Raw genomic sequence first — 20,826 nt, 5'->3', positions numbered from 1 at the left:
CTTATATCAGGTGTCCCAAGCGGAGCCCTCATCACATCAGATGTCCCAGCGGAGCCCCTCCTTACATCAGATGTCCCCAGCGGAGCCCCCCTTACATCAGGTGTCCCCAGCGGAGCCCCTCCTTACATCAGATGTCCCAGCGGAGCCCCCCTTACATCAGATGTCCCAGCTGAGCCCCCACTTATATCTCATGTCCCAGCGGAGCCCCCTTTACATCAGGTGTCCCCAGTGGAGCCCCCCTTACATCAGATGTCCCAGCGGAGCCCCTTCTTACATGAGATGTCCCAGCCGAGCCCCCCTTACATCAGGTGTCCCCGTCAGAGCCCCTCCTTACATCAGATGTCCCCAGCGGTGCCCCCCCTTACATCAGGTGTCCCCAGCGGAGCCCCCCTTACATCAGATGTCCCAACGGAGCCCCTCCTTACATCAGATGTCCCAGCGGAGCCCCCCCTTACATCAGGTGTCCCCAACGGAGCTCCCCCTTACATTAAATGTCCCAGCGGAGCCCCACCCTTACATCAGATGTTCCAGCGGAGCCCCCCCTTACATCAGATGTCCCCAGCGGAGCCCCCCCTTACATCAGGTGTCCCCAGCGGAGCCCCCCTTACATCAGGTGTCCCCAGCGGAGCCCCCCTTACATCAGATGTCCCCAGTGGAGCCCCCCTTACATCAGATGTCCCCAGCGGAGCCCTCCCTTACATCAGGTGTCCCCAGCGGAGCTCCCCCTTACATCAGATGTCCCCAGTGGAGCCCCCCCTTACATCAGATGTCCCCAGCGGAGCTCCCCCTTACATCAGATGTCCCAGCGGAGCCCCCCTTACGTCAGATGTCCCAGCGGAGCCCCCCCTTACATCAGGTTTCCCAGCGGTGTCTCTGCCGCCATTACAGAAGGCCAAGGGAGAACTAAATAGTATCTCTGCCGGCCACATGGTTACAATAGAACCACCGCCCAGAGTGGGGCGGACCGGGGTGGGGGTGGGCGGAGCGGGGGTGGGCAGAGTGGGGCGGAGCGTGTGGGTGGGCGACGCCACAGCAGCTCCGTTTCTATTGTAGCCACCCAACTCCACTCCACTTCTTCTGGTCTTCTTAAAAATGGCGGCCGGTCTCCGCCGGCTGCGGACCCCTAATGGCGGCGGCAGGTGGCGGTGAAAAATCATGAAAAAACGTATTTCTCTGGACATTTCTAGGGAAATAATAAAATTGGGAAAAGAGTATAAATCCCAGGATTGTCCTGGGAAATTTGGGACAGTTGGTAAGTATGCAATGACACCACATGTAAGAGAAATGCTTGAGAAAGAAAATCATTTTTAACACAAGAAAGGTGAAGGCTACAAGAAGATCAGCAAAGCTTTACTTATCAGTCAGAATACTGTAGCAAAAGTGATACAAAAATGTAACAAATCTCACAGAGACGTCCAGGCTGTCCACAAAAGTTAACACCTCGAAAGGAGTGTCTTCTGATGAGAAAAATTGAAGAAAATCGCCATGCAAGTTCACTGCAGTTAGCTAAAGAAGTAGAAAGTCCAAACTGGGGTGATTGTTGTCCATGAAACACTACGACATACAGGGCCGTCTTTAGTGCAGGGCAAAAAGGGGCACTTGCCCGAGCTACCCGTGAATTGGGGCCACGATGACGGCTTTGCAGAGTGCACAGAGGACTTGGGAGGCTTTATTCCCAAGCTAGCCAGCTGAGAGGGGGCGGGGCCGGGAGCTCCCACTCCGATCACTGGCTCTCACTACAGCCGCTCTGTTCCGAGCATACAGGCTGCACGGGGGCGGGGTCAGAGCGTCAGTGGAGCTCCCGGCCCCGCCCCCTCTCAGCTGGCTAGCGCGGGAATACAGCCTCCAGTGTCCTCTGTGCACTCTGCAAAGCCATCCACGGGGCCCCAATTCACGGGTGACGTGGGCCCTCCAACAAAGCGTCAGTGGAGCTCCCGGCTGTTGTAGTGAGAGCAAAGAGTGGAAGCCCCGCCCACGGACCTCTGAATGTATGTAGTGAGTTTGGCTGGCCAGGTATGTCCTTACACCCATAAAATGCCTGACTGCTTAAACCCTGAGCTGTGTTATTCAACTGTAAAGCTGTGCGTTGCTGAACGTTCTCCGACCATCACCTGTATAATGTCTGCAGTCTCTGATTGTCTCCTGTAGTTTGTCCGTAGTCTTTAATTGTCTCCTGTAGTATGTCCGCAGTCTCTGGTAATCTCCTGCAGTATGTCCGCAGTCTCTTATTGTCCCCTGCAGTATGTCCGCAGTCTCTGGTAATCTCCTGCAGTATGTCCGCAGTCTCTGGTAATCTCCTGCAGTATGTCCGCAGTCTCTTATTGTCTCCTGCAGTATGTCCGCAGTCTCTGGTAATCTCCAGTAGTATGTCCGCAGTCTCTTATTGTCTCCTGCAGTATGTCTGCAGTCTCTGGTAATCTCCTGCAGTATGTCCGCAGTGTCTGGTAATCTCCTGCAGTATGTTCGCAGTCTCTGGTAATCTCCTGCAGTATGTTCGCATTCTCTGATTGTCTCCTGCAGTATGTCCGCAGTCTCTGGTAATCTCCTACAGTATGTCCGCAGTCTCTGGTAATCTCCTGCAGTATGTCCGCAGTCTCTGGTAATCTCCTGCAGTATGTCCGCAGTCTCTGGTAATCTCCTGCAGTATGTCTACAGTCTCTGGTAATCTCCTGCAGTATGTCCACAGTCTCTGGTAATCTCCTACAGTATGTCCGCAGTCTCTGGTAATCTCCTGCAGTATGTCCACAGTCTCTGGTAATCTCCTGCAGTATGTCTGTAGTCTCTAGTAATCTCCTGCAGTATGTCCACAGTCTCTGGTAATCTCCTGCAGTATGTCCGCAGTCTCTGGTAATCTCCTGCAGTATGTCCGCAGTCTCTGGTAATCTCCTGCAGTATGTCTGCAGTCTCTGATTGTCTCCTGCAGTATGTCCACAGTCTCTGGTAATCCCCTGCAGTATGTCCACAGTCTCTGGTAATCTCCTACAGTATGTCCGCAGTCTCTGGTAATCTCCTGCAGTATGTCTACAGTCTCTGGTAATCTCCTGCAGTATGTCTGTAGTCTCTAGTAATCTCCTGCAGTATGTCCGCAGTCTCTGGTAATCTCCTGCAGTATGTCCACAGTCTCTGGTAATCTCCTGCAGTATGTCCGCAGTCTCTGGTAATCTCCTGCAGTATGTCCACAGTCTCTGGTAATCCCCTGCAGTATGTCCACAGTCTCTGGTAATTTCCTGCAGTATGTCCGCAGTCTCTGATTGTCTCCTGCAGTATGTCCACAGTCTCTGGTAATCTCCTGCAGTATGTCCGCAGTCTCTGGTGATCTCCTGCAGTATGTCCGCAGTCTCTGATTGTCTCCTGCAGTATGTCCACAGTCTCTGGTAATCCTCTGCAGTATGTCCACAGTCTCTGGTAATCCTCTGCAGTATGTCCACAGTCTCTGGTAATCTCCTGCAGTATGTCCGCAGTCTCTGATTGTCTCCTGCAGTATGTCCGCAGTCTCTGCTTGTCTCCTGCAGTATGTCCGCAGTCTCTGAACCTCTCATGCAGTATGTCTGCAGTCTCTGAACCTCTCCTGTAGTATGTCTGCACTCTCTGACACTCTCCTGTAGTATGTGTATTAATGTGCCCCTTTACTTGATCAATTATTTGGGATTGCTGCACTGCTCAGTGAGAGGTAATGATGTGCATTAACTTCTAGCAACCAATCAGCGAACAGTAGTGATCTACTTTAATCTCTAGCAACCAATCAGTAAGTGGTAATGATGTGCTGTAACCCCTAGCAACCAATCAGTGAGCGCTAATAATGTGCATTAACCTCTAGCAACCAATCGGCAAGCAGAAATTATGTGTTGTAACCTCTAGCAACCAGCCAGTGAGGATAGGCTGTAACCTCTGGCAAACAATTGCAATCGCTGCATGATCTGCTGCAGTAAACTGGTTTTGAGTCTAACTGCTATTTTTTGTATGTTTCAGAATGAGGGGGGGGGCCAAGAAAATGTTTGCCCAGGGCCCAATCAAAATTAAAGACGGCCCTCAGGGCATACACTGCAGGGGAATGGCATGCATGGGTTATTCCACAAAGCCTCTCCTAAAGCCCATGCGCAAAAAAGCCTGCCTAGAATTTGCCAGGGCCCATGCTGAAGAAGAAGACCACTGGAACTCTGTACTCTGGAGTAGAGATGGGCTGAACACCCTCCTGTTCGGTTTGTAGCAAAACACCCGAACAGGGGAAAAGTTCTTCCCCGAACCATGAACTCCATTGAAGTCTATGAGAGCCAGACATGAGAAATCAAGTGCCCATTTTGAAGGCTTATATGCAAGTAATTGGCCATAAAAGGGGTATGGGGGTCTGGGTACTGCCCTTGGGGACATGTATCAATGGAAAACATTTTTTTCTAATTATAGTTTTTTTTTTAGGAGCAGTGATTTTAATAATGCTTAAAGTGAAACAATAGAAATGATAAATTCCTTTAAATATAGTGCCTGTGGGGTATCAGAAACCATGAAATCAGACCGAGACAGAAGTACAGTTAAATCACACTTGTTTAATAATAAAAGTAAAAAGAACAAGCGTAGTCCAAATATAGACCGGAACAGATAGTAAGCCAAGCTAGAAGTCAGGGATCAAAGTAGTGGAACAGCAAGCAGGAGATAGTTTCTTGTGATGTGACCAAGATGAAGGCAGGGCTCCTCTGGACTGGACGGCTTAAGTAGGCAGGACTGACGAGCAGGATATCATCAACAGCTGAGTAACTGTGGAGAGAGATGGGAGCTGGCAATTAGTCGACAGCTGAGCGGCCAGCTCAGAGAAGGAAGGGCTGAGCCCAGCCCTGACAGGGGGTCACCTTAGTCTGCCTTGAAAGTGGTGCATCTGTAGCACGCATAGAGCATGCTGCAGCAAAACTAGCATTTCTAAAGAAAATAAAACTAGTCAAATCACATTTAAATTGATTCACGGTTGCAATTGCCAGCACCCGGCCAAAGCACCCGCCCATGTTGAGGCCATATGGCCTGGTTTGGTTCAGGAGAGGGGGCGCTCTTGCTCGCCCCCCCCCCCCCCCCCCTTTCCTGGCCTCCCAGGTTGCATGCTCAGATAAGGGTCTGGTATGGATTTTGGGGGGGCCGCATGCCGTTTTTTTTTTTTTTTTTTTGGCATGGCGTTCCCCTCAGGGCTTTTTTTCTCATAAAATAGGCACAGGGACTCCCCCTTTTGGAGTCACCCCTTTTCTCCGCCCCTACACACCTCCAAGCACCGTTCCTTGGTTCTGCCCCTACCCAGCTCCGAGCACCGTTCCTTGGTTCTGCCCCTACCCAGCTCCGAGCACCGTTCCTTGGTTCCGCCCCTACCCAGCTCCGAGCACTGTTCCTTGGTTCCGCCCCTACCCAGCTCCGAGCACTGTTCCTTGGTTCCACCTCTCGATTGCAGGGAGGGAGGGGGAGAGGAGAACTTTTGCTCGAGTAGAAGTGAGAGCTGAGTACCCATCTAAACTAGGTACCCACTCCCCCCCCAAATAAATGACATACCAAATGTGGCAGGTAAGAGGGTGAGGAGTCCTTAAAGCGGAACTTTTACTTTTGGGTGGAACTACTTTAAGGATGCCGTTAAGAACAACCAGCTTTTGTAGTGCCGCTATAAGTCACTGATCGCCACCATTACTAGTAAAAATAAAAAAATTGTTGTTCTTTTTTTGTTTGTAGTGCAAAAAAATAAAACCCGCTGAGGTGATCAAATAACACCAAAAGAAAGCTCTATTTGTGGGGGAAAAAAGGACATAAATTGTATATGGGTACAGCGTCGCACGACCGCGCAATTGTAAGTTAAAGTAGCGCAGTGCCGAATTGCAAAAAATGGCCTGGTCCTGAAGGGGGGAGTAAATCTTCCGGGGCTGAAGTGGTTAAATACCACCAAAAGAAAGCTCTGCCTCAAAAGAAGTGATACAATGTCATCTGGGGTACAGTGTTACATGAACCGCTATTGTCATTCAGAGAGTGACAGCGCTGAAAGGTGAAAAATGTCCTGGGCAGGAAAGGGGGTGAAAGCGCCCGGTATTGAGGTGAACCCAATGGGTTGTAATACAAGGTAAGAATTTCGGAATATTCAGGTATTGCCATTCAGCCAAGTTCTCATTTACTAAGTAGGAACACCTCCAGTGCACACATTTATTTCCAGGTTTGTCATCCATGCTGAGTGCTGATCACATAATCACCAATCAGCTCCATCACTCCATGCCCAGCACGTGCTTGTCAGCCTTCACTCAATAACAACAGCAGCAGCATTGTACAACTAGGACACGCCCCCCTCCGTCAGCTTTAGAGGACAGGGAACGCCCCTCCTCCCGAGCTCTGCACCTAATTGCACCGTTCGGGCTGTAAGACACGCCCTATGTCCGCGGCGCTAAGTCAGCCGTCAAAGTTAGGACACGCCCTCCGGAGCGCTGCCTCCAATAGCACGTTTCTGACTGTAGGACACGCCCTACGTCCGCGGCTCGGATTCCGCCGTCAGATTTAGAGACACGCCATTTCGCTTGGTGGTTGGAACACGCCCATCTTCTCCGTACAGCAGACTGGACACGCCTCCTTTTATCAGGAAACCGAAAGCAGAGCAGACGGAGGGCGGGGGTGGGGGCGTGTCCGGGAAGGTTCTGGAGATGGAGGTAGGTGGCGGGCTGTTTGTAGTGATGGTGGCCGGGCGGGGGGGACAGATAGAGGAATTCTTCACATCCGCTCCTATGTGGCCCTGGGATGAGATTGTAGGAGAGAAGTAATGGAAGGTCACATGTCTGTTATAAGGAAGCTGGATGATCGTGTGATGAGGACATGGGGTTATAAATCCTATTTATATCATTTAGACAGAGTCATGGAAGGATAGAACCTCTGTCAGGCTTTTTTTTCAACATCTGTGTCCCATTAGGGAGATTTCCCTTCACTTCCTGTCCCATAACCAAACAGGAAGTGAGAGGTCACCAGAACTAGTGTCCCCATGTGGAAGTTTTTTTTTTTTTTTTTTTTTTTTTTTGTTCTTTCACTTTCAATGGTAATCAGGACAAATTAGAGAGGATGGATCTCCCTATCAGGGACACAGACAGCAATAAAAACTGTGTTCTAATCCCTCTGCATTCTATCCAAAACGAAAAAAAAAGTTTTGCCTTCGGTTATTCTTTAACTGCTTGCCGACCAGCCACCGCCGCAGTTGTACTGTGGCAACATGGCTTGGCTGTGCGAATCGCCGTCATGTTACGTCGCTTTTATATTTGGCCGCTAGGGGGCGCGCGCCCTCGCCTACGGAGCTGATGCGAGTGCCCGGTGGTCGCGATCACCGCCAGGCTCCTGCGATCGCTCTGGGCACACTGAGAACCGGGATCTGTGTGTGTAAACACACTGTTCTGGTTCTCTGAGGGGAGAACAGACAGATCGTCTGTTCATACAGAGTAAGGATGAGCTCGGGCGCGTTCGCACACTCCACGTGCAGAGCCCGCCAGGAAGTCGGCACGGCGCTGCGCCAATCACGGGCAGTGAGACATTTCACGATGTGCGGCTGCAGAGATCGGGAAATGTCTCACGGCTTGTGATTAGCGCTGTGCAGTGCCGACTTCCTGGCAGGCTCTACACATGCAGCATGTGAACGAGCCGGAGCTCATCCTTAATACAGAGTATGAACAGCGATCTGTTATCTCCCCTACAAGTCCCCTCCCCCCCCTTCAGTTAGAACACACACTAGGGAACACAGTTAACCCCTTGATCGCCCCCTAGTGTTAACCCCTTCCCTGCCGGTGACATTTTTACAGTAATCAATGCATTTTTATAGCGCTGATCGCTGTATAAACGACAATGGGCCCAAAAATGTGTCAGAATTGTGTCCGCCATAATGTCACAGTCTCGATTAAAAATCGCAGATCGCCGCCATTACTAGTAAAAAAAAAGAATAATAAAAATGCCATAAAACTATCCCCTATTTTGTAGACGCTATAACTTTTGCGCCAATCAATAATCGCTTATTGCATTTTTTTTTTTTTTTTTTACCAAAAATATGTAGAATAAAACATAAACTGAGGAAAAAAATAGTTTTTTTTATATATTTTTGGGGGATATTTATTATAGCAAAAAGTAAAAAATATTGCGTTTGTTTTCAAAATTGTCGCTCTTTTTTTGTTTATAGCGCAAAAAATAAAAAACCCAGAGGTGACCAAATAACACTAAACTAAAGCTCTATTTGTGGGTAAAAAAAAAGGACATCAATTTTGTTTGGGTGCAACGTCGCACGACCGCGCAATTGTCAGTTAAAGCGACGCAGTGCCGAATCGCAAAAAGTGCTCTGGTCAGGAAGGGGAGGGGGGGGGAGAGAATCAGTGAAGTGATATAAGTACCTTAACTCCTTTGTGTCTGTGCTATAGCCAAATGCCGGTGTTCTGTCGATAAGGCCCCTTTCACACTGGGGCGGTTTGCAGGCGTTATTGCGCTAAAAATAGCGCCTGCAAACCGGCCCTAAACAGCCTCCGCTGTTTATTCAGTGTGAAAGCCCAGAGGGCTTTCACACTGAAGCGGTGCGCTGGCAGGACGGTAAAAAAAGTCCTGCAAGCCGCATCTTTGGAGCGGTGAAGGAGCGGAGTGTTCACCGCTCCTTCACCGCTCCTGCCCATTGAAATCAATGGGACAGCGCGGCTATACCGCGGTAATACCGCGGCTATAGCCGCGATGTACGAGCGGGTTTAACCCTTTTTCGTCCGCCAGCGGGGGTTAAAACCGCACCGCTAGCGGCCGAATACAGCCGCAAAAACGACGGTAAAACAGCGCTAAAAATAGCGCTGTTTTACCGCCGACGCCCCCACCGCCCCAGTGTGAGAGGGGCCTAAGTGTCCGCTATCAAGAAATGCCCGCTATGTACTGCGCATGCGCTGTACGGATCAGCTGATTTTCCAATCAGCTGGAGTGACGTAACCAGGGCGCATGCGCACATCGTAGGATACCTTCCAGTTGCAAGCGCTGTATATTATTTTTATATTGTTTCAAGTGAATAGCACCTTGTGTACAGCTGCAAGTCTAGTAATTAATATATATGTGTGTGTATATGTATGTATATGTGTATGTATGTGTATATATATGTATGTATATATATATATATATATATATATATATATATATATATATATATATATATATATATATATATATATATATATATATATATATATATATATATATATATATATATATATATATATATATATATATATATATATATATATATATATATATATATATATATATATATATATATATATAATTTTTTTTTTTTTTTTTTTTTTTTTTATTCTTTACACACCTTAGCGCAGGTTTTTTCACCAATTCAGAGCTGCATTTTTACCCCTCCTGAATGGGGGTGTACACATGCCTCAATCTGAATGCTTTGCATTACAGTCAGGGTGGATTTAATTTAAAGCGGAGTCCCACCCACAAATTTTTTTTTTTTATGATATCTGTTACTATCATATGATGTTTTTGCATTAGTTCGTGTGTCTTTAGTTACTGTTTTATTTAAAAACTCACCTTACATTCCTTATGCTCGGGCGTTCCCATCTTGCTTGTGGGCAGGCGAAGCCCACACGCATAAACTTCCGGGATTCATTGCTGCTGAATAACCAGCACGCACCACCCGTTCTCGCGCATGCGCAGTAAGCTCATTTAGCAGCACGGGGAAACTTCTCAGGTTGCCATCACAACGGGCGGCGGCATCGAAAGTGCCCACTCCGTTGTGATGGCAACCAAGACCGCTTCCGGTTTTGAAATACTGCAATTCTAGCCCTCGGCGCTGCCCACTGACTCCTGGGAAATGATGACCCACATCTCCCAGGAGCATTAGCGATCACAGGCGCCGAGGGAAATGACGTCAGGCGCCGCGGAGAGGAAGGGGGCAGATTACAAGGGACCCCATAGCAACAGCTCAGAACAATTATGTTAAAAAATTACATTTTTTTTTTTTTAAATGTTGTTTCTGATGCTTTTTGCAGTTGATTAACATTATCTCAGCTTGCAGAGCTTGGATGTAAAGTTAATTTTGTGGGTGGAACTCCGCTTTAAATCATGATCACTAGTAAAATAGCTTGATTTAAATCAACTCGATTAAAATCATAATTTTTAAAGAGCAACTGTCATCTCAGTCCCTCCAGAGGCTCCCCCTCTGACCCGCTGTTGACTCACCAACAGTCCCATTCACTTTAATGGGACGGCTAGTGATGGCGGCAGTGACACAACAAGGTGAGGGACATGGTGGCAGCAGGTGAGTGAATGCCCGCTAACAGGCGCTGCCATGATGGATCTGAAATGACAGGTGCTCTTTAAATGTAAGGACTTATTCTTGCTGGTAGTTTGAATCATTAATATTTGCAAACAAAATGAAGGTTTCCTACTTAGAATAATAAGCTGTCAGGTTAGTAAAACCGCGATATCAGAACCGATTCAATCATACAGTTTGTAGTGTACATAGATTTGAAAAACAATGGGATAAAGGAATATTCCTGAACTTTGTTTTATCTCATGGTGACTGTGAAATTGTGTGAATGCATCAATGCAGTGCATGTTATCTCAGCTTGCAGAGCTTGGATTCATTGAATGAGTTTCCCAAAAATTTAAATATTGCAGAATATACAGCCTCATGCTACATAACTAAGCTCAATTTCATGCTGAATAAACTAAATTATGAATGTATCTTAAATAGAAAACTATCTTTAGATATATATTTTTACTCCAAAAGCATTTTATTAAAATAAATTTGATAAAAATCGAAAAATTTAAGAATTGAAATAAAAAAAAATCCGATTTTTTTTTTTTTTTTGGGGGGGGGGGGTTTGTGGTTGTGGTGCTTGTATTTAGGGGTAGGGATCAGGTGTGTTCGGATCCTAGTCCCAACCCACCAGAGCAATTCCTCCAGGAAGCTGTCATTACACACAGCCAATCATAAGCAGCCTAGTCAGGGCGATTGTATGTGTAGCCGCAGGCTGGGAAATGCCTCACTGCTGGTGTGCAGTGACTGCTGGGACTAGGATCCCAAATACACCTAAGCCCATTCCTATTTATTTTTTTAACTACTTGTTGACTGCTCTATACCACTTTTACTGCTACAGGGAAGCAGCTCTGCGAAGGATCACACACTGACCCCCCACCCCAAAACCTCTGCAACAATGCTGGCAGCACTCATACATCTATTTCCCAAAGACAACCTCTGGATATGACGCTGACCATGTGCACTCAACTTCTTTGGTTGACCATGGCGAGGCCTGTTCTGAGTGGAACCTGTCCTGTTAAACCGCTGTATGGTCTTGGCCAACGTGCTGCAGCTCAGTTTCAGGGTCTTAGCTATCTTCTTATAGCCTAGGCCATCTTTATGTAGAGCAACAATTCTTTTTTTCAGATCCTCAGAGCGTTCTTTGTCATGTTGAACTTCCAGTGACCAGTATGAGAGAGTGAGAGCAATAACACCAAATTTACCACACCTGCTCCCCATTCACCTGAGACCTTGTAACACTAACGAGTCACATGACACCGGGCAGGGAAAACGGCTAATTGGGCCCAACTTGGACATTTTCACTTAGGGGTGTACTCACTTTTGTTGCCAGCGGTTTAGACATTAATGGCTGTGTGTTGAGTTATTTTGAGGGGTAGGGATGAGCCAGATGTTCGAGTCGAACGAAAGTTTGCCGAATAGCAAACAATTTGGGGCGTCCGCGGCAAATTCGAAAGCCGCGGAACACCCTTTAAAAGTCTATAGGAGAAATCAAAAGTGCTAATTTTAAAGGCTTATATGCATTGTATTGTCATAAAAAGTGTTTGGGTTTGCAAATTTTGTGGGGGGTGTCTATAGTATGCCTGTAAAGTGGCACATTTTTCCCATGTTTAGAACAGTCCCTGCACAAAATGACATTTCTAAAGAAAAAAAGTAATTTAAAAGTACTCACGGCTATAATGAATTGTCGGTCCTGGCAATACAGATAAAAGAAGTAATTGAAAAAAAAACGGCATGGGATTCCCCCCAGTCCATTACCAGGCCCTTTGGGTCTGGTATGAATATTAAGGGGAATCCCGAACCAAAACTAAAAAAAAAAAATTGCGTGGGGGGTCCCCCTAAATTCCATACCAGGCCCTTCAGTTCTGGTATGGATATTAAGGGGAACCCCACGCCAAAAATAAAAAAAAAAATGGCGTGGGGGTCCCCCCAAAAATCCATACCAGACCCTTATCCGAGCATACAACCTTGCAGGCCGCAGGAAAAGAGGGGGGGGGGCGAGAGAGCGCCCCCCCTCCTGAACCATACCAGGCCACATGCCCTCAACATTGGGAGGGTGCTTTGGGGTAGCCCCCCAAAACACCTTGTCCCCATGTTGACAACCCCCGGGCAAGGGTTGTGGGGGTCTGCGGGCAGGGGGCTTATCGGAATCTGGAAGCCCCCTTTAACAAGGGGACCCCCAGATTGAGGCCTCCCCCCTGTGTGAAATGGTAATGGTGTACAAATGTACCCCTACCATTTCACAAAAAAAGTGTCAAAATGGTACAAATGACAAGACACGGCTTGGGACAAGTCCTTTATTAAAAAATAAAAAAAATAAAATGTCCCACGAAGTCAATTCATCTTCTCTCGCTCTGCTGACGGACCGAAAAAAACAAAGCTGCGACCGACATGCCTCCATGGGAGGCACCCGCCGTATGACGCGTCTTAGCTTTGACAGTTCATTTATAACTGGGGACGGGGCCACGCGGTGACGTTCCCGGGTGACCCGCCCCCCCTCTGACGCATGGGGACTTCCCTATGGCTTTCCCAGGTACCTAAGTAATATACAAATAATTATATATTGTTTTTAAGGTAATTTACTATATTTTCTAAATCTGTACTCAAGCAGGTGGCTTAACGGACAAATTACTGAAGTTTGAAGTTATAACTTACAACCAGTAATTTCACAGTAAATAGATAAATAATAAATTATTATCTTATAACATAATAATATATGATTTAGCTTGAATATAACAGTACCTCTTCAGCAGGCAGCAGATTCTCATTCTCCCTCTTAAGACCACACCGAGGGCGTTTTGCAGGCACTATAGCGTTAAAAATAGCACCTGCAATCCGCCCTCAAACAGCTGCAGCATTGTCTCCAGTGTAAAAGCCCGAGGGCTTTCACACTGGAGCGCTGTGCTGGCAGGAGGTCAGGAAAAGTCCTGCCAGCAGCTTCTTTGGAGCGGCGAAGGAGCGGTGTGTTTATCTCTGCTCCCCATTGAAATCAATGGGACACCGCTGGGATACCGCCGGCTAAACGCCGCTATTGCGGCGCATTGTGGGCGGTTTTAACCCTTTCTCGGCCGCTAGCGGGGGGTAAAAGCGCCCCGAAAATCCGACGGTAAAATGCCGCTAAAAATAGCGGCGATTTACCACCGTCGCTATAGGCGGCTCAGTGTGAAAGGGGTCTCACAGTGTGAGAAAAACATGGGATTGTGGGTAAATCTTATACACAAACTCCATGTTTTTTCCTTGTAGTTAAGAGGGCTGGAAGGGAGTATTTGTCTTTTAAACACATGTGCCTTCTTTGACGCTGCAGTGAGAGGCATGCCTCCTCTGCAGCATTTTTATTGGACAGCTGGGACCAAAGGTACTTTACTATTGGTCCAAGACTCCAAGCTGTCCATTGAGCTCAGTGCCTCTGACAAGAAGTGAGAGGCACTGTGAGCTCATCCTCTCAGTTTGCTTTAAGCAGAGTGTGTCAGCTTGTATTTAAAGTGGCCGCTCTGTATGTAGCTTCTGACAGGCTGTGCAAGGAGCCCCATATCTCTGGAACCATAGGTCCAGTGGTGGGGTAGGATTTGGGCTACATACCCCCCCAAATTTGGGGTCCCTGTGACCCCACGTTGCCGAGCTACGACCCTCAAAGCTCTTTGTTTTTTCATGTTCATGGCAGGTGAGGCACGTCCCTGGTACATGCATACCACTATTTTTTTATTTATTTTTTTACGCTGTTTCATTTAGTTCAGCTAACGGGCACAATTTTGCAGGCTTTTTTAGTATATGACCGGCCATAAATGTTTCAGAAACGTTCACATGAATAAGCACTAAATGCTGTTACATAATCAGAACAGATTGTTTTCCCTTTTTTCCCATCTATGCTCTTTTAGCATTTTTAGTAAAAAGCACAAATTATTGCTTCCAGGTGCATCTTTCTTCCGTTTTTCAATTCACAACAAACACTGTTGATTTAATTTGCTAAATAATTAATATTATTTCTGGTCTGAACAGCTGTGATTACATCTCTAAACATACAACCAAAGTTTCATGTTTCTGCACCAAAAAACGAAGGTCCTCCCAATCATATCACATACAGTCCCCCCCCCCCATACCTAACTAAATGGGAAATGAGTTGGGCATCATCTTTATAGATCAGCAAAACTATAGGATTCTTCAGATGATCCACAGCTTTAAAATCTTCTTGTGGTTGTATAGGGTCTTTAAAACCCTACACAAACTCTTCCCACTGTCCTTCAATGTTCTGACTCACCCGACCAAACACTATACACTGTACTGAGACACTTGTCCACTGAGCACCAATGTGCCCATGCACTTATCCACTGACCGCCACCTTTACAGACCAGAAAAATAATAGGATTCTGCAGAGTGCCTCTATCTCTAGTAAGAGAGAGGGCTTTAAGGCTCCATTCACACACGGGCGTATCGATTTACTGGCTTTATTTTTGGATGATGTTTTATGCTTTTTTGCAGCTTTTTACAAGCTTTTTTTAAAGTTTATCTAAAGGTGTGTTTTTTTGTTTTTTAACCACTTCAATACCAGGCACTTAGACACCTTCCCGCCCAGACCAATTTTCAGCTTTCAGCGCTGTCGCAATTTGAATGACAATTGCGCGGTCATGCTACACTGTACCCAAACAAATTTTTTATCATTTTGTTCCCACAAATAGAGCTTTCTTTTGGTGGTATTTGATCACCTCTGCGGTTTTTATTTTTTGCGCAACAAATAAAAAAAGACCGAAAATTTTGAAAAAAAACAAGTTTTTCTTTGTTTCTATTAAAAATTTTTTGTAAATAAGTACGTTTTCTTCTTCAATGACGGGCACTGATATGGCTGCACTGACGGGCACTGACTGGCACTGATACGGCGGCACTGATGGGCACCGATGAGGTGGCACTGACGGGCACTGATGATGGGCACTGATAGGCGGCACTGATGGGCACTGATAGGCGGCACTGATGGGCACTGATAGGTGGCACTGGTAAGCGGCACTGATGGGCACTCATAGGTGGCACTGATGGGCACTTATAGGCGGCACTGATGGGCACTCATAGGTGGCATTGATGGGCACTCATAGGTGGCATTGATGGTTACTTATGGGTGGCACTGATAGTTGGCACAGATGGGCATGGATGGGCACTGATAGATGGGCACTGATGGGCACGGATGGGCACTGACAGGTGGCATGAATGGACACTGATGGGTGGCACTGACGGCACTGGTTGTTTGCAGTGATGCCCCTAAGGGTGGCATTGTTGGGCATCACTGCAACATAATGGTGCCAATCAGTGCCCATTTGTGGGCACTGATTGGCACTGACTGGGCACATGTGGATGGCCATGGGGTACATACCTGGCCATCCACATGTTGCCCCTTCCCTGGTGGTCCTAGTGGCGATCCCTGGTGGTCCAGTGTGGTGATCTGAGGGGGGGCTGCGCTGATAAACAATCAGCACAGACCCCCCCTGCCAGGAGAGCCGCCGATCGGCTCTCCTCTAATCGCGTCTGTCAGACGCGAGTGAGGAAGAGCCGATCAACGGCTCTTCCTATTGACAGCGTGATCAGCCGTGATTGGACACGGCTGATCACGTGGTAAAGAGCCTCCGCCGGAGGCTTTTTACCAAGATCAGTGTAGCGGTGTGTCAGACTGACACACCGCTCCACCGATCGCCGCGATGCGCGCCCCCGGGGGCGCGCTGCGGCATGTTATCCTGCTGGACGTCATATGACGTCCAGTCAGGATAACACAACCACTTCCCGGACGTCAATCCGCTATAGGGCGGGCGGGAAGTGGTTAAACAAACAGGTTTAAGAACCTAAAAATAATTTCAAGGCTTTCTGGGGGGTAAAAAGGTTGAGGGAGTCTAGTTTAGAGGGTCCCTTTGTCACGAATGATATTCTCAGAAGAATATGACATTTGCTAAACATCTTGTATGATTTGGGCCATCCATCTTTGTGTACTGCTAAAATTCTGTAGTTTTTTTTTTCACATTCTTTTTTTCAGTGATGGTGTGTAATATCATGCAAACATGGAAAGTACTTCCAGAACGTATCAAACAAGACAGAAAAGAAAGTCAAATGAGCCCATTCCAAAGTCTAGGGTGGACTGGAAACGTACAAAAATAGATGCTATATCCCACATTGTTGACTCTGATGAGTCGACTTCCGCATCCGAAGAAGAGGAGGAGGAAGTTGATAGCAGCAGCATATCCAGTGTAGAGAATGAAGAACATCTGGAATTACCTAAGTGTACTGCAGATGATGGGGAAGAGACCATCAGGAAACCCAGACACAAGAACAGATCTATGACCATAGAAAGCAGCGACAGTAGCTCCGACAGCGATGGGCCAGGTTTGAGAGTCCTTGTCAGACGCCGCCGTACTATAGATGAAGATGATGACTCTTTGAATAAAGCCAATGACGGGGGAGTCTCAGAAGAAGCCAAGGCTCAAATCAAGAAACAAAAAAGGAAAGAGAGTCTGAAACAGCTTGTTGAGAAAAAACGATCCCGAAACCCAAGAGCCAGCTGGGAATCCGATGAGGTAAATTTGGACATGCATGAGCCGAATTTTTCAGAATTGTTTCATCACGGTCACCTGATATTTTAAGTTATTTTAGGGTTTAAAAACATTTATTAAAACTAATGACAGATAAAGAAAATATGACAAGAATACTTAAAGCGGAAGTAAACCCATCCATAACACAGTTTCATTTCTAGCGTGTGCCGGAAATGTAACGCTCCTATTGGTTGTGCTCTCTACCAAACAGTCAAACCATCCTATGGCTGGTGTCATAACTGATCACATGTGCAGCATCATGGTAGCTGTAGATTAAACAGAGGCCAAGATGGCAGCTTCCTTGGCTGAAAATATTAGGGGGGTTTACCTACACTTTAACTAAATAAGCTGCTTCCGCCATGGGTCCCCTATTATATGGCATGGCACCATGTATCGGGTCCAGACACTTGCCTCATGGCGGTTCTGGGTGAGACAAACTTATTCCAGTTTGGGCTGTGGTATTTAGACTTGTGTATAGGAAATAGACCAACCCCAAGCCAACTCCTTTTGCAATATGACCCATCAAGGACTTGATCATCAGTTACCAATAACATTCCTTTGGTAGGAAGGTAAAGCCATGCTTATGTCCTTATATAACCTTAAAGGCTTTAAATGCATTAGTGAGCTACATTATTAATATATGTAATATCCCCAACAAGAATTTACTTCAAAGTGCAATCAAAATGATCGTCGGCTAATAAAACAAAAAGTTGCAAATCCTTTTGATTGATTTTTACCATTTTTTGTCAGTCGCTTGAGCTGAATGTTTAGTTTTTAGAATTGTTTTAAAATCCTCAGAAAAATTGGCCTGTGTATAGGCAGCCTTTTATTTGATATTTTTGACTTTCTCCCTCTATTCTAACTCTTTCCATTACACCATCTTGTTTAACAGCACAGTTTACAGCTTGAGGTTTTACAGCTGAGCAGGTCCAGACCAGATGAAACACACTAGGGAAGAGCGGTAACCATACATTTCAACAGAGAAATCTCTGCAAGTGTGGGTATCCGAAGCAGAGAGACACCATTAAACGTGTTTTTTTTTTTTTTTTTACAGGAAGGTTATGTGTTGTGGACTTTTCCGTTTATACAATAAAGTCCAAGTTCTCCCCAAACAGAGGTTTCTGTTGACCAACACCAGTACCTGGAACCAACCAGTGGCATCTTATGCCGCGTACACACGAGCGGAATTTCCGACCAGAAAAAGTCAGACGGGAGCTTTTCATCGTATATTCCGATCGTGTGTATGCTCCGTCGGACTTTTTACGTCGAAAATTCTGACGGACCTAGAAATAGAACATGTTCTAAATTTTTCAGACGGAACCAATTTCTATCGGGAAAAACGCTCGTCTGTATGCTGTTCCGACAGACCAAAAATGACGCATGCTCTGAAGCAAGTACGAGACGGAAGCTATTGGCTACTGAACTTCCTTTTTCTAGTCCCATCGTACGCGTTGTACGTCACCGCGTTTTTGACGGTCGGACTTTGGTGTGACCTTGTGTATGCAAGACAGCTTGAGCGGAATTCCGTAGGAGAAACCTTCGGAGTTTATTTCGACGGAAAAACCGCTCGTGTGTACACAGCTTTACAGTTCTCCAAGTCTCATCTCCTTATTTCTATATATTAAATTGTACCTCCACTTACTTCCCACAAGGTATTAAAGATTGTGTTGCTCAGTCACCGCTAGTAGATGCATTTTACAATATAAAGAATACCATCATCATTAACTAGAAAAGTGAACTCTGGTGTCTCCTAAAGCTGGATTCCTGAAGAGATAAAAGCATCCAACAGGCAGTCACGCAGCCTTTGCAAATGCTATTTATTGCACAATCTTCCTGGAGTTGATGGATCTTAAAGCAGAACTCCGGGATCGGCAAAAAAACTCCCCATTAGTACACCCCCCTACACTAAACCGTTATTACATTTGTGAAATTCCTTACCATTGAAGAGAAAAGTCTAATTGAATTTTCAGGAAGTCAGCTCTCTAATTCAAAAAATGCATCATGTATTCTGCCAAGGAGGAGCTGTTGGCACAGGGATTAAAGAGGAACTGTGGTCTTCTCACATAATTTGTAATACAAACATCTTTACCATTCTGAAGCTTCTCTTCAACCACTTTACATATTATTATATTATTATTATTATTTTATATATACTGTGATTCTGTACTTGCCAAATATGCTGCAGAAATCTCCCTCCACTGAGTCTGGCTGCATCCATGTTAACTGTGGGCAGCTGAAGTTGCTGCCTGTTCACTTCCTAGATTTACACAGGCACACACCTTCAGCTCTGCAGCGCTCATTGGCCCTCTTATGACTCATCCCCCCTCCCTTCCTGGCAAACTTTCACCAGAGTGAGAGAGAGAGCTGTGTATGATGTCATAAACCTAGGCTAATGACCAGACAAGAAACAGGAGGTGGGCTGTGTAAGGTATTTACTGGCAGAAATTTTTTTTTTTTTACTTAACAACAAGGGTAGAAGATTTAATGGATGTAAAGTTGAAAAAAATTACTAAAGGTCCGCTTTAACTCTCTCTCTCTCTCTCTCTCTCTCTCTCTCTCTCTCTCTCTCTCTCTCTCTCTCTCTCTCTCTCTCTCTCTCTCTCTCTCTCTCTCTCTCTCTCTCCTACATTTCCCATCATGCTTTGTGCATGTGGGTGGGTACACTAGGCCTGTACATGTTAATTGTAAACAAGCCCACTTCAACATAAATCACACCCCCTCATTCTGCAGGCAGCCAGCCATACTACTCAGTAACACACAGCAGGATAGGTTACAGCCTTGAAAATGCAAAGCATGTCTTACTAATCAATAACACAATAATGGTGGAACCCTCTAATGTATGGAAATCTCATTAAGCTTCAATATTACCACAATACTGGTCTCTTTGATATGTAACGTCACATATAATACACATCAGACAGAACATAAGACATAAAAAAATGAGTGCAAACTTTGCAGGGATGGTGGAAACCCCTCCTATAGATATTTGGCAGTGGATGGCATTATTAAAGCCGTGGTGTCCCATGCTTATCAGTGCAGCCTATCAGTGGCCATAAGTGCGGTCTCATCAGCGCCAAAATATGTCTTTCTCAAAGACAACCTGTGGATATGACGCTGAGCACGTGCACTCAACTTCTTTGGTCGACCATGGCGAGGCCTGTTCTGAGTGTAACCTGTCCTGTTAAAGCGCTATATGGTCTTGGCCACCGTGCTGCAGCTCAGTTTCAGGGTCTTGGCAATCTTCTTATACCCTAGGCCATCTTTATGTAGAGCAAGAATTCTTTTTGTCAGATCCTCAGAGAGTTCTTTGCCATGAGGTGCCATGGTGAACTTCCAGTGACCAGTATGAGAGAGTAAGAGCGATAACACCAAATTTAACACACCTGCTCCCCATTCACACTAATGAGTCACGTGACACCGGGGAAGGGAAAATGGCTAATTGGGCCCAATTTGGACATTTTCACTTAGGGGGTGTACTCACTTTTGTTGCCAGCGGTTTAGACATTAATGGCTGTGTGTTGAGTTACACTTTGCTTGCTAGAATGTACACTTTGCTACAATGTAAAGTAGTGAGTTTACAGCTTGTATAATGGTGTAAATTTGCTGTCCCCTCAAAATAACTCCACACACAGCCATTAATGTCTAAACCGCTGGCAACAAAAGTGAGTACACCCCTAAGTGAAAATGTCCAAATTGGGCCCAAAGTGTCAATATTTCGTGTGGCCACCATTATTTTCCAGCAGTACCTTAACCCTCTTGGGCATGGAGTTCACCAGAGCTTCACAGGTTGCCACTGGAGTCCTCTTCCACTCCTCCATGACGACATCATAGAGCTGGGGGATGTTGGAGACCTTGCGCTCGTTCACCTTCCATTTGAGGATGCCCCACAGATGCTCAATAGGGTTTAAGTCTGGAGACATGCTTGGCCAGTCCATTACCTTTACCCTCAGCTTCTTTAGCAAGGCAGTGGTCATCTTTGAGGTGTGTTGGAGT

At 46.2% G+C, this 20,826-nt stretch overlaps 1 protein-coding gene across 2 annotated transcripts in view; it reads left to right on the top strand.

The window, feature by feature from the left end:
- The window catches only part of CCDC82 (coiled-coil domain containing 82), an 85,104-nt gene that overhangs the window by 31,108 nt on the left and 33,170 nt on the right, over nt 1–20,826 (top strand). Inside the window, exons 1-2 of one of the 2 annotated variants that reach the window (XM_073613046.1) lie at nt 6,494–6,650; nt 16,281–16,818. In XM_073613046.1, coding sequence (XP_073469147.1) covers nt 16,306–16,818 — 513 coding nt within the window. In that variant the 5' untranslated portion in view covers nt 6,494–6,650; nt 16,281–16,305. Of the gene's footprint in view, nt 1–6,493; nt 6,651–16,280; nt 16,819–20,826 lie in introns of those variants that run through there. The other variant, XM_073613047.1, reaches the window with a different exon arrangement.

The sequence above is a fragment of the Aquarana catesbeiana genome, linkage group LG02 (genome assembly GCF_042186555.1).
Source record: "Aquarana catesbeiana isolate 2022-GZ linkage group LG02, ASM4218655v1, whole genome shotgun sequence".
NCBI classification, from domain to species: domain Eukaryota; kingdom Metazoa; phylum Chordata; class Amphibia; order Anura; family Ranidae; genus Aquarana; species Aquarana catesbeiana.
This window is presented reverse-complemented; position numbering and strand designations above follow the sequence as displayed.